The sequence below is a fragment of the Delphinapterus leucas genome, chromosome 9 (genome assembly GCF_059928025.1).
Source record: "Delphinapterus leucas isolate spDelLeu-1000000601 "Yukka" chromosome 9, BTC_Dleu_Yukka2, whole genome shotgun sequence".
Lineage (NCBI taxonomy): Eukaryota > Metazoa > Chordata > Mammalia > Artiodactyla > Monodontidae > Delphinapterus > Delphinapterus leucas.
In genome coordinates this window covers 56,066,618-56,080,964 of record NC_143137.1, presented here as the reverse complement: position 1 = coordinate 56,080,964, position 14,347 = coordinate 56,066,618, and the positions used below count along the sequence as shown (strand labels likewise).

At 39.3% G+C, this 14,347-nt stretch overlaps 1 protein-coding gene across 4 annotated transcripts in view; it reads left to right on the top strand.

The window, feature by feature from the left end:
- Positions 1–14,347, top strand: part of CDK6 (cyclin dependent kinase 6) — a 234,263-nt gene that overhangs the window by 152,704 nt on the left and 67,212 nt on the right. For all 4 annotated transcript variants that reach the window (XM_089917636.1, XM_022585851.2, XM_022585862.3 and 1 more), the window contains one exon: positions 8,552–8,661. In XM_089917636.1, coding sequence (XP_089773762.1) covers positions 8,552–8,661 — 110 coding nt within the window. The remainder of the gene's footprint in view (positions 1–8,551; positions 8,662–14,347) is intronic.

The window sequence follows — 14,347 nt, the reverse complement described above, 5'->3', positions numbered from 1 at the left end:
TTAATTCATGTAATGATTGTAATAAACATAGTATTTGCTTTGGTTCCAGCTGGCTCCAACCACCAAACTCTGTCCATAGCTCCTATTGTTACTTTGCTTAGTAGACAACTGCATTGTTACCATTAGAAGCCACCTTTGTCATAGATGTCTAAGTGTTGATCTTTATACATTGTATTCATTGTTTCCTTCAACATCTTTTGACAGTTACATTTTGTGTTTAAGGATATGTAGAATTATTAAACTTAGAGAACATGTAAGTAGAAGTTAATTGATTACATTGTTGAAAATGTTCCATATTACTTCATGCACTAAAACCTTGAAACATTTTTATCAGTTTTGCCTATTCTTATAAAACCTCCAATTAAAAACTAATAAAATCTTCTTACCTGTGACTTAACTGGTTTTAAGTTAGGCAGTCTTCCATCAGAAGTTTTTAGAGGTACAGAACTATAATAGTTCCTAAGGAAACAATTTATATTTTACTGTGCGGGAAATTTGTTCTCAAAAACTTGGAAATTACAGAAATTGTCATTATTTGAGATATTTTAAATTACAGTGACTTAAAGTAAGGATTGAGGGACTCTGGGTTAGAGAATGGACCAGCCACATAAATTAGCAAGTTAAAACTGGGGAAGCTCTTGATACATGAGATAATATTATATACATAGGGAACGACTATTAGATTTACGTATACTGCAAAAGGCAGTAATTTGTTATTTTAAATGTAGGCTCTAGGCAGTGTTGAGGTTATTTTCTTGGAGAATTAACTAGAAATGTACAATTCATACTTACTTTGGAATTGAAGCACATTGAATTCTACAAGGGTTAAACCAAAAAAAGATTTCTCTTTAGACAAACGCTGATAGTTCAAATAGAGTATAAACATAAACCTAATAAATGAATCTAATTCCTCTCACCTTGTTACAATGATTTACACATAAACCAAGCAAAACTCTTAGGGACACCAAAGAGATTTTTAAATCTTAACTTTCATTGAAGTTATCAAATGGGAATTTGATGAATACATGTCACACCATACAGAGCACTGTTGTGGTTCAGAAGTAAGTTTTGAAGTTATAGAAACCTTTTTCTTAAACCTTTTTTTAAGGAAATCATTTAACCCCAAAGGATAGTTGCATTTTTGAGATTTGTAATCTCTTTTAAAAGTTCACGTTAAACTTTTTCAAAGTAAATTTAAATTCTTTTTCTGTTGGTTCTTTAATTACAACCTGTATGTTTGCCTGTTGATTTGTGGATGTTTGGAATACTGAATGAAAGGTGCCAGGTTGGATGTTGAGGAAGGAGCACAAGGTTGAAATCAGTCCCAGGGAGAATCCCAGCTCTTCCAACGTGTCAGCTCCATGACCCTGGCTAAATTACCCAACCTCTCTGAAATTGTTTTCTCGGCTATAAAATGTGCTTACCGACAGCAGCTGACTGATCTTGTGCCTCTGAAATTGTCGTCCAGCCCCTCCTTTCCTTTCCACTTGCCACCTCCCACACTGCCATGTTTCCACGACAACTGTCCACTTAAAGCTTGATGTCTATGTATAGAATCCTGGCAGACATTTTTGTATGCATAAATGATTATTATATTTACACCGACACGTAATCTGTTAATAAAAATTGGAAAATATTTTGTACTGCTCCAAAACTTCTCTATTCACTTAACAGTGAATCATGGACATCTTTTTATGTGAGCAGCAATGAGCAGGATGAGAACTAGCTCATCTTTTTTGATGGCTGAATAATATTCCCCTATTGGGAATTACTGTGGAGTAAACATTCTTGTGAATACCTCTTTGTGTACTAGTCTGAATATTTCTATAGGATAAATTCCCATGAATGGAACTCTGCTTCAGAGACATGGGGACTGTTAATTTCATAGATACCACCAGACTGTCCTCTAAAAAGATTGTGCCAATTTGCAATTTAAAACATACAGGGTTCCCATGAATTTATGGTTACCAGGGGGAAGGTGGGGGAAGGGATAGATTGGGAGCTTGGGATTGACGTGTACACACTGCTGTATTTAAAATAGGTAACCAGGGGCTTCCCTGGTGGTGCAGGGGTTAAGAATCTGCCTGCCAATGCAGGGGACACGGGTTCGAGCTGCAACTAGAGAAAGCCTGCATGCAGCAACGAAGACCCAACGCAGATGAAAAATAAATAAATTAAATAAATTTTTTAAAAGTTAAAAAAAATAAAATAGATAACCAACAGAGACCTACTGTATAGCACAGGGAACACCACTAAATATTCTGTAATAACCTAAATGGGAAAAGAATTTGAAAAAGAGTAGATACATGTATATGTATAACTGAATCACTTTGCTGTACACTTGAAACTAACATGGCTTTGTGAATGAGCTATACTTCAATGTAAAATAAAAATTATAAATAAATAAAATAAAACTTACAGGTTCCCATACCATGACCAACCCTGAATAGTGTCATTCTGTCCTTTCTGCCAATCAGGCAAAAATGATACCCTCTTATTGTGATGGCTTTCTTCCTTTCTTCCTTCCTTCCTTTCTTTCCTTCTCTCCTTCCTTTCTTTTCTTCCTTTCTTTTTATGAGATTGAGTATCTTTGATAGTTTTTTCTTCTTTTGAATTGTCTTTTCATATTTTTTTATCCATTTTTCTGTTGTATTGTTTTATTGATGTAATTTGTTTTAGATGTTTTCTCCCAGGTTGTCATTTATCCTTTCCTTTACTGTATTTACAGTGTTTGGTGAAGAAAATTTCTGGGTTTTTTTGGTTTGTTTTTTGTTTTTGTTTTTTTAAATATATTTATTTACTTATTTATTTTTGGCTGTGTTGGGTCTTCGTTGCTGCCCGCAGGCTTTCTCTAGTTGCGGCGAGCGGGGGTGCGCGGGCTTCTCATTGTGGTGGCTTCTCTTGTTGCGGAGCTCGGGCTCTAGGCACGCAGACTTCACTAGTTGTGACTCGCGGGCTCTAGAGCGCAGGCTTAGTAGTTGTGGTGCACCAGCTTGGTTGCTCCGCAACATGTGGGATCTTCCCAGACCAGGGCTCGAACCCGTGTCCCCTTCATTGGCAGGTGGATTCTTAACCACTGTGCCACCAGGGAAGTCCAGGATTTCAGTTTTAAATAGCTGGATCTATAAATCTTTTCATCTCAAGCTTCTAGATTTCCCGTGATGCTGAAAAAGGCCTCCACATCCCAAGGTCCTCTTATGTTTTCTTCGAATACATTTTTCTAGCTCTCCTTACATTTAGATCTTGCATCTATACAGTTTCTTCTTATACATGGTGTAAACTAGAGATCAAACTTATTTTCTTCCAAATGGGTGGCCAGTTGTCTTGCTTTCACATATTCTAGTGCATTTCCTCTCTAAGATGAAAGAGAGACCACCTATAAGAATATCTTATAAATATCTTGTAAATATCACCTTGTAAATCAGAATCTCATTATCTTGCTGGACTTTATTCTTTTTTTTTTTTTGTGGTATGCAGGCCTCTCACTGCTGCGGCCTCTCCCGTTGCGGAGCACAGGCTCCAGGCGCGCAGGCCCAGCGGCCATGGCTCACGGGCCCAGCCGTTCCGTGGCATGGGGGATCCTCCCGAACTGGGGCACGAACCCATGTCCCCTGCATTGGCAGGCGGACTCGCAACCACTGCGCCACCAGGGAAGCCCCCTATTCTTTTTTTTTTTTTTTAAATCTGTTAGCACCTACTATTTTATTTGCTGTATCTTAGATTATATTTTGGTGACAGAGGACAAATCCCCTTCATCCTTATTTCTCGAACTATTTTTGGCTCTTCTTAAGTGTTACTCTGCCAGAGGCACCTGATTGTCAAAGTTAACTTACTCCCCCAAATCACTGGATCGTCTTAAATTTTTGTGTTAGTACAGGAATAATGATTATCTTTATGATATGGCTTTTTCCCATCTTAGTCATGGTCTGTCTCACCATTTATTTAGATTTCATTTTATGTTCTTCAATAATAGTGTATCATTTTACTTATATAGATCTTGCTGTTTTTTAATTCCTCAGTGTTTCACATTTTTTTGTTACTATATGAATGGGATCCTTTTTTCCATTATGTTTTGTAACTGATTTACTAGCATTTGTGTATTTACTTTGTATCTTATGTCCACCATCATCTAAATTTTTATTATCTGAATAATATGTTTTGTAATAAATTTTATTTTCTAAAACATAAGGCCAATGTGTATAAGGCAGAAACCCTTAGAAGTACAAGGAGATTCTGGGGGAAGGAAAACACAAACTCAATTCTCTTTCAAAGTTTGACAAATAAAGTATAGAAAAATACAAGTAAGGATCTGTATGAGACAAACTCTGTTTAATAAAGAACTTTACTCTTAAAAGAGAGTATTCTCCTTACACCCTACAGAACAAAAGCCAGTTATGTGCATAGTCATAAAGAAAAGAAATTCTAGGGACTTCCCTGTTGGTCCAGTGGTAAAGAATCCACCTTGCAACGCAGGGGACGCTGGGTTCGATCCCTGGTCAGGGAACTAAGATCCCACATGCTGCTGGGCAACTAAGCCCGAGTGCCACAACTACTGAGCTCGCGCGCCTCAGCTAGAGAGCCTGCGTGCTGCAAACTACAGAGCCCACTCGCCCTGGAGCCTGCACGCCACAACTAGAGAAGAGAAAAACCACACGCCACGACTAGAGAGAAGCCCGTGCACCACAACGAAGAGCCCGCATGCCTCAATGAAGATCCCTCGTGCCGCAACTAAGACTCAACGCAGCCAAAAATGAAATAAATAATAAATAAATCTTCTTAAAAAAAAAGAAAAATTCTACAGGTTACATTCTCTGGCTATGATGAAATAAGACTAGAAATACAGCAGCTAACAGTTAACCATAAATAATCTGATCATATGGAAATTTTAAAACTCTTTTCTAAATAATTCTTCAAATTAGTTTATTCTTGGATTAAAGAGAAAATTAAAGGTAAATTACATATTATTTAAAGCTGAACAAAAATGAGGACGGTTTATTTAATAATATATAACTAAATGTTCTGTCATTAACCAAAACTAAAATAATAAATTACCCAAGTTTCAACTCATAAATAAATTTTAAAAAACAAAGAAACTAAGAGGGGGTATTTAAAAAGATAAAAGTAGACGTCAACAAATTATTAAATAAAACAATCCTCCCAAAATGGAAATAAATCTTGAAGTCAGTTTCTTTTAAATAAATAATATAGCTAAACTCCTGACAAACCTGATTGATATAAAGAGAAAAATTTTTTCTTTCTCAGAAAACCAAGAAAATAGATGAGATTAAAATAATTACAAGAAATACTATGTACAAATTTAAGCCAATACATTTTAAAATCTACATTAAAGAGTTTCATTGGGAAATTCCTTATTATTACCAGAATTGACTCAAAAAGTAGTTGAAACCTGAACAGACTAACTACCAACAAGAAATTTACGAGATTGTTAAAGACATAATGCTAGGAAAGATCCAGATCCAGATGGTTTTATGAGTCCTTTCAAAGGACTGATTATTATGTCATTTATAATATTCCAGAATATAGAAAAGGATGGAAAGTCTGCATATCCTTAATACAAACCTGAAAAATTACACACAAAAAAACTATAGATCAGTCTCATTCATCAGTATAAGTTTATGTCCTAAAATAAATATTAACAAATAGAATCCAAAGATCTAGTAAAAGAATAATAAACCATGATTAGGAATGATTTATTCCAAGAAGGGAAGGGTGGTACAATATTGGGAAATCTATTAATGTAATTAATATATCATTAATAGAATAAAAGAGTGATCAAATGGTCATTATTAATAGACATTTTAAAAAGCATTTGAGGGGCTTCCCTGGTGGCACAGTGGTTGAGAGTCCGCCTGCCAATGCAGGGGAGGTGGGTTCGTGCCCCGGTCCGGGAGGATCCCGTATGCCGCGGAGCAGCTGGACCCGTGGGCCATGGCCGCTGGGCCTGCGCGTCCGGAGCCTGTGCTCCGCAGCGGGAGAGGCCACAACAGTGAGAGGCCCGCGTACCGCAAAAAAAAAAAAAAAAAGCATTTGATAAAAATCTGTTACCCATTTTGAGAGGTCACTAAATTTTAAAAGGAATAGAAGGAAACTTCTTTAATATATCAATATTTTTCTTATTATTTTCCTTGTCTAAACATTTATTTGATGATCATAATAAGTCTCACTGATTAAAGTACTGAAAATGAACATAGTGCTACCTAAAGTGTTTTAGAAAGGGTAATCGATCAGAAATCACAGACTCTTTAGAACAGCTTAAATAAGGCTGTATTTGGATTAAACTTTTCATCTCATATGATGTTAGACTTTATTTCGAACTGAAGTGAGAAGATAAGTATGTGATCTCATAATATCTGTGTATGTCTGTAAACCACTGGAGTGGAACTTTATGGAAAGTTTGCCCCTGCACTTTGGTATACAGTGTATTAGAGAAATAGGGAAATGTTCCACCAGCTAGAAATATTGGTAAAGCAGAAATAAATTATTTAACTAAAAACTAACGCCCAGAATTGGACACTCTTCTTAACAAAAGTAGTGAGTATCTTCTTTTTGGGGGTTGACTGGTAATTGAATTTTGCCCACTTATCTTCTAGGAATGATTGCCTTAAAATCACCAGTTTGGTATTTGTTAAAACACAATTGTTATGTGCGCAGTATTATGATGGGCATTTACAGGCATAATGATGGATGAAATTGGGTCCATGCCCTCTGGAAGGACCCATATTATGAACTATTTTACAAAGTATGATTTTTAGGTGGCATTTGGTTCAGGGAGGTGATGATGTCAAAACTGAGCTTTGTAGGATAAGCAGAATTTCAACCTGTGAAGGAGAAAGTAGAGCTTCCCAAACTAGAACAGTGTCAACAAAAGCATGGAGGCAGGAACTGGAGGATAAGTTTGTATAATTGAGTGGTTCTCAAACCTAGCCAAGGGTTAGGGTTACCTAAAGAAGTTTAAACAAAAAAAAAAAGAAGAAGAAGAAGAAGAAGAATTTCAGTGGACCCACCCATGGAGATCTAATTCAGTTAGGGGCAAGATAAGGGCCCAGACACATGTGTTTTTCTAAAAGCCCCATGGATGATTCTGATGTATAGGCAGGGTTGAGAGCCAGTGGTGTGGTCTCGTGCGAGAAGGATATGGAGGTACTTTATGATCACTCACAATCCTGTGAGTTGACTGGACTCAACTGGGCAGTTCTTCTGCTCCATGTGACATTGGCAGGGGCACAGTCACCTGGGGGACCAGTCAGGATGGAATGTCCAAAATGGCTAACTCACATGGCCTTTCAGCTGAGAGCTCAGCTGGGGCTGTCAATTGGAACATCTTTGTGGGCTTCTCATTGCATAGCAGCTGGGTTCCAAGAGGAAGCATCTCAAGAGCAAGCATTCAAAAAGGCCCAGGCAACCAGGCTTCCTATGACCTATAGCTTTGGTAGTCTCAGATGTTACTTCCACCATATTCTGTTGGTCAAGCAAGTCACTAAGGCCAACTCAGATTCAATGGAAAGTGAACTAAACTCCAATCCTTGATGAGAGGAGTGTGCATATAAGGAAAGAAGGAAATTGATGGCAACCATTTTTTTTTGAGAATTGCTACTGCAGTCTTTAGGCACTAAGTACTATAGCATCAAAGTACATAAACAGAATTTCAGGAAATTTAGACATCAGTGAAAGTACAATTAAGTAAGACAATAAGTAATGATAAAAGGAATCTGGATAATATAAAATGCTTATGTAATAGATTTATGTATTGAATTCCTTTATATACCTTCATTTCAGACATCCATAGAATTTCTGCTCCCCGCAAAAAAGAGGCATTTGAACCCCTATATACTCTTATAAATGTGGAACCTTAATGATATGGTTGTGTTTGTTTTATCTATTATTATACAGTGCTCAGTATTAAATGGGGTTCTTCCCATATTGGAATCTCTTCCTCTGGATGACTTTTTACACATGGTATAAACAATTGGGTTATACATTCTCTCTCAAGTTCTTCTTCATGTTTTGTTTTCTGGAAAGAGTGGCATTGAAGGGGGCTTTATTTTGATTCCCCACAGTCTCACGATAAGAGTAGTTTTGACTTGTTCGGGTGCTCTGTAGACTTCAAGGTCACCATCCAGCAGCCACTGGAGTAATCTTCCAATTTCCCAAAATTGCTGACGTGGGAATTGAGCTGCAATCGTTGCCATCATCTGTTTTCCACGTATTGTTTTTTAAAGCCCCTTAAGAAAGAAATAATTGTTTCAAGGTAAGGGTTTGTTTAAGTCTTTGCTTTTGCTTTCTGAAACTCAGTTATTTTATCATACTAACAAGACACCCAGAGTCCGAGGTGAGAACCCAGGTGGTGGGGGTGATGTAATTTCCTGGCCTGTCAGTGATGAGTCCTGGTTACTTATTGCTTCTGTCTGTGTCCCCCATGTGATTTGAGGAGTTCTTTCCGAGCTGAGTCTTGGCATTAAACCACCCAGGGTGAGGAGTCAAGCAAACAACCGTCCCCCTCAGTAACTCTCCACTCCGTTTGCCGTTGCAGGTCGTCACGCTGTGGTACAGAGCTCCAGAAGTCTTGCTTCAGTCCAGCTACGCCACCCCTGTGGACCTCTGGAGTGTTGGTTGCATATTTGCAGAAATGTTTCGTAGAAAGTAAGAAATACCTTTTGTTTCACTCTGTCTCCCTTGGAAAGAAACGTTTCGGGTCTTGGATAATTTCAGTGGCAGCCTAGCATCCCTCTTTCAAGTAGGAACATGGTATCCAGCTCCACCTGCCTGCGGCTCCCACTTCCAAGCATGTCCTGAAACTGCCTTCTCAGTCCTTACAATGTAGTTGGGTGTGGTTGTAGCTTCCGGCTCTTGGAAACTCTGGAAGGGAACACTCCAGTGTTCATACAATTTATTTTGTTTTTGTTGGCAATGAGAGGATGTGGCAAACATGAAGCGCGTTATGGTTTTTTTGTGTGAGGAAACATCCTCAAGGTGGACTTTTCCACAAGAAGAGGACCAGGGCTGTTAAGTATATGGAAATTTTGATGGTGGGTTGAAAAAACAAAATGTTTAGACTGAAAAGGCACAGGCAAGAAAGATGTCTGCGCCATTTCAGAATACTTTAAATGCTGTCATGGAGAGGAGAGGTTAGACATATTCAGGCACTATAGAGAGCAGAACCAAAGATATTAAAATTACAGAGATAAAGATTTTTGCTCAAAGGCAAAAAAAAAATCTAATGATTAGAGTTATCTGAAGAGAAGATCAGGGTTCATGAAAATAGTGCTTTCTCAATGGGTGTCCAAGAAGAGACTGGACCACTACACACTGTAGATGTTTTCAGTGGCATTCCTAGAATGGGTGGGTGGGCGAGATGACCTCCAGGGCCCCTCTGAGTCTGAAAGTCTGTGGTTCATTTGTTTGATTTTCAGGTCATAAGAAATAGCCAAACAATATAATAAAGATCTGCCAGGAAAATAATCCAGACCTGAGCACTAAATTCAGCCTGGTCAAAATTAAACAGAGAGCCTAATCATAATCTAATCTCTCTTTGTCTTCTATTTTTATTTCCATGGGAAAATGTGAGTTGGGAAGTTGAATATTTTCCCACTGGACATGTTATATTCAAAACGTAGTTACGTGCTAGCTCACAAGAAAAAGAGGTGGTCAGCCATTTCTTGCTTGTCTGTCTGTTTGTTTGTTTTAACCAAATGAAGTTTTGTGCATGTAACAAATTTGGGGAACTATTCTAGACCTCAGCAGATTCATCTGTAGCTCACAGAGGGGGATCATGGCAAGGTGATCAAAGTACACAGATGTTTAATGCAGGCCTATTGTGTGCCAATTACAGGACCAAACCTCTTTTCCTTGTGTTACCTTTTTATTCCTCACGATAAGAGATAACTGAGATGCAGTGGTAAATTTATTTGTCTAACATCAAACAGCTAAAAAGTACGAGGGGTATTACTCCAGAGGAAGTCTTGTGACTCTGGTGGTGTTTTTCTACCAAGGAGGGAAGAAAAAAAAAATATATTGAATTCAGCTGCAATGTTTGCCAAATAGGCTAAATAAGTGGTTTTGGAAGTGTGGTTCTTGGACCAGCAGTATCCAAAAAGGTGACCTTTTTTGGAAGTGCAAATTCTTGGGCCTCACCCCAGACCGACTAGATCAGAAGCGCTTGGGCTGGGGCCCAGCAACCTTTGTTTTCACAAGCCCTCCAGGTGATCCTAATTCATCCTCCAGGGTAAGAACCACTGAGTTTGGATGAGAGAATCAGCAGGAATGGTCAGTCGTTAAATGTGCAACTCCCAGACCTCTCTCTTGAAATTCTGATTCATTATTGGACTGAGGCCTGACGTTCTTGTTTGTTTTGTTTTTTTTAACATTTTAAAAAATATTTTATTTATTTATTTGGCTGCATTGAGTCTTCGTTGCTGCACACGGGTTCTCTCTAGTTGCGGCGAGCAGAGGCTACTCTTCGTTGTGGTGCGCAGACTTCTCACTGCGGTGGCCTCTCTTGTTGTGGAGCACGGCTCCAGGCACGCAGGCTTCAGTAGTTGTGGCATGTGGGCTCAGTAGTTGTGGCTCGAGGGCTCTAGAGCACAGGCTCAGTAGTTGTGGCGCATGGGCTTAATTGCTCCGCGGCATGTGGGATCTTCCTGGACCAGGGCTCGAACCCGTGTCCCCTGCATTGGCAGGCGGATTCTTTAACCACTGCGCCACCAGGTAAGTCCTGGCATTCTTGTTTTTAAACGTGTGTCATGTAATTCTTTTCATCAGGCAAGTGTGGAAAATTTGGGGTTAAAGGCTTATTGTCAGAACCAGGAATAATTTACTGTCAATATTGCAGTGTGGGAGTTGGGACAGTCATTTCAGTTCATCCCATGAATAAACTGGTGCAGCTGAGAGTTGATTAGAGAAGTATTTATTGGAATTACTTGGATGCGTCTAGGATTGTCCTCAAATGTAAAGATTGGGTCCTTCTTTTGTTATGGGGGAAGAATGATCAGTTATTTTTCAATAGTACAAAACTTGAATACCAGCCATCATTGACGATAAAAACAATCTTCTTCTGGAAGATGTTAAAAGAAAGATGAAATTTAAGATATGTAGTGTTAAAGTGTTCTCTAGTAAGGGATGTACTTTATTTTTAAGTATAGGTAGTCAGCACTTATGGAACAATTGCAGCCCAAATTTTCATTTTATAGCATTAAAACATTCTCCCACGGAAGTGGTAGTATAGTTGGTAATCTGGTCCCAGTCTAGCTTGCAAAGAATCCTGTATAACCTGGAACATATACAGAACATTATTTATCAAAACCTATTTTCTATTTACAACATTTTTTTTCTAGGGTAAAGTCCATTCTATGTTCCAATCCAGGATGACAGGAATACCCATCTCTTCAGGCCAGCATTGGGTCTCAGAAGGGAGACTCAGTATTGGAGGCTCAGAGAGAAACTCCTTTGACAACAGCAGCAGGTCTGCTTCACTTTTCTGGGAAAGTGAGATGTTGGGTAGAGACCCATTGGCTCTTCAAATGTGCACAAAAGAAAGTACCCCTCTCTTGGAGCCTTGCACGGAGATAGTAAATTGAGAAATAATTGCCGGGAGCGGGAAGCAATATCAGAATCCAGGCGCGTGTGCCTTTAAGGCTGAAGGACAATGGATCCATCTGGGCCTGCCACCCTTCCTGGGGCGGGTGCTCTGTCTCTTAGGTAGTTCCTGCCGGTTGGGATGTGACCTTGAAAACAACCATGGGATCTGACCCTTGTTCCTGCTCAGTTCACGTTTGGTATTTCCTATGATAACACCCAGATATCTGAATGTGAAGCCTTCTCACTTATGCCAGCTGAGTTCAGGGGTCCAGCCACCGGCTTCACCTGCTTCCAGCTTAACTCCTGATTCAGTGCTGACCCACCTGTTGCAGTGTCCAGCTGAGAACTCACAAGCCGTGGATTCTGGAAGCAGACTCCCTCATTGCCTTAGGCTGACCCTAAATCAGGGAGTCCTGGTACGTGTCCACTCAGGGTTCCTCCTTGTTGCTATGGCAGTGTTCCCAAATTGTGTCATCTTTTTTAACACCTTCATGGTTTTTGCCATATTCATGATAACTATACTTACTTAATTTCTTTACTATCTTAAATTAATTAACTTTTTATTTAGCCTCATCTTAAGCAAAAATATATAAAATCACAGAATTGATGAACCAGTTATTTGTCTAACATACACTAAAATTCATACATAACCCTTAAAATTAAACAATTTAGTCCATGTTCAGCCCCTGAAATCATCTCCCATATCACCCAGGTGTGTGTCACATGTTGGAAACAGATGTTTCATTCATTCTACAGATAACTTTACTGAGTGGCTACTATATGCAAGGTCCTTTTCTAGAGGAATAATTTACACCCTAGTGCAGAAGAGAGGCATTGCATTTGCAATTAGTCAATTAACCAGAGCTGGGGTAAATGCTGTGAAGTGTAGGTTTCTATGAATGGGTATAATGAGAAGCTTGTCTCCACAGAGGAAAGAGATTTCTCAATGGAAGACTAGAAGTCAGGATTAACCTTCTCCAGAGGTCGTATCCTAGTTGTTTATATAAGAACATTGAGGAATAACCATTTATGCATCAGCAAGGCTCACCATCCTCCCTAATCTAGGGAGAAAAAAAGAAGCAAAGGGAGTTAACAGTTGTCTGTCATGTGACAGACCCAGGGCCGGGCACTTCACATCTATTATCTCACTAAACCCACATTCTGAAGACTGTTTTCCTGTTTACCAAAGCCTTCCACAAGGAGTATAAATAACTTGTCCATAGGCATACAGCTCTTAAATGGCAGAGCCAAATTTGAACCTAAGTCTACCTGACTCTCTAACCTTTGATTTTCCCACTCTGCCATGTTTCTACCCTGGCTGTGGTTTTATTAGGTACCATATTTTTTTTCTAGAATGTTTCATGCATTATTACAATGTAGCAGCAACAATATTTTAGGGAGGTCAAGAAGCAAACCACACATCTAATAGCTTTGATTTCTAGCCTTTCCTATAGTGGAAAGGCTGACCAATTTCTGTGATATTGTAAAGAACTGCATGCCTTTTATTCTAAAATGTGATACCTAGCAAATATGAACTCAGGAAAAAGAATCTTAGGGCAGATGGTTGACAAAGAGCCAGAGAGTTTAAATACCATCTGTCATTATTTTCTGGGTTTAATAATTGCCACACTGACCTTCAGTAGCGTTCTACGAAAGTAGATAAGAGTTGGATCTTTTATCTTCCTCCTTTAACTCTTCATCAATGGGTGATCCATCTTTACTCCACATTGACATATATATATATATATATATATATATATATATATATATATAAATTTATTTATTTTATTTTTGGCTGTGTTGGGTCTTTGTTGCTGCGTGCGGGCTTTCTCTGGTTGTGGTGAGCGGGGTTACTCTTTGTTGCAGTGCGCAGGCTTCTCATTGCGATGGCTTCTCTTGTGGCAGAGCACGGGCTCTAGGCGCGCAGGCTTCAGTACTTGTGGCACGCAGGCTCAGTAGTTGTGGCACGCAGGCTCAGTAGTTGTGGCTCGCAGGCTCAGTAGTTGTGGCTCGCAGGCTCAGTAGTTGTGGCGCACAGGCGTAGTTGCTCCACGGCATGTGGGATTTTCCCGGACCAGGGCTCAAACCTGTGTCCCCTGCATTGGTAGGCGGATTCTTAACCACTGCACCACCAGGAAAGCCCTTGAGTTATATTTTAATACTAAAAAACATTGCTATGAATTTGGTCAGTAGACAACTACTCAGCTTGAAGATTAGGATGAGATGGAGGGAGGGATGGACAGATGGATGATACCAACTGATTTTTAACTTCATGGCAAAATAGACTCACAAACGTTAACTGTCCAGGTATCTGTCCGTTGCCTTGTAGTCCTGGTCAGAACTATTGTCGGTGTGGTTTGAAAGTTATGGGGTTTTCCAAGTGACGGCAAAGTCATAAAAAGAAAACGCACATTTAAAAAATAAAACATGCTACTAATTCTTTGAATATGGAGATTGTGGTAAACAGATAGTAATTCTTAGAAGTTCTGAGTTGCCAGCTCTACTGATCCCTAGCTAAGAAATGCCAAATGCCACCAAGAAGAACATACAGTCACTGTTCGAAGGAAACAAACAAGGCTTCATAGTTATACTCCCCCTCGGATGGTGGCCTCTCTAGGCTTGCCGTCATTGGTTTCTATGAATTAAACCCCCAGTAGCTGACAAACTGACAGAGAAACTGTCCTTTGTGGCTCAGTGGTCTGTGAGCAAATATCTTTAAAATGTCACTGAGTGCCTTGCCAACTGTCCTACT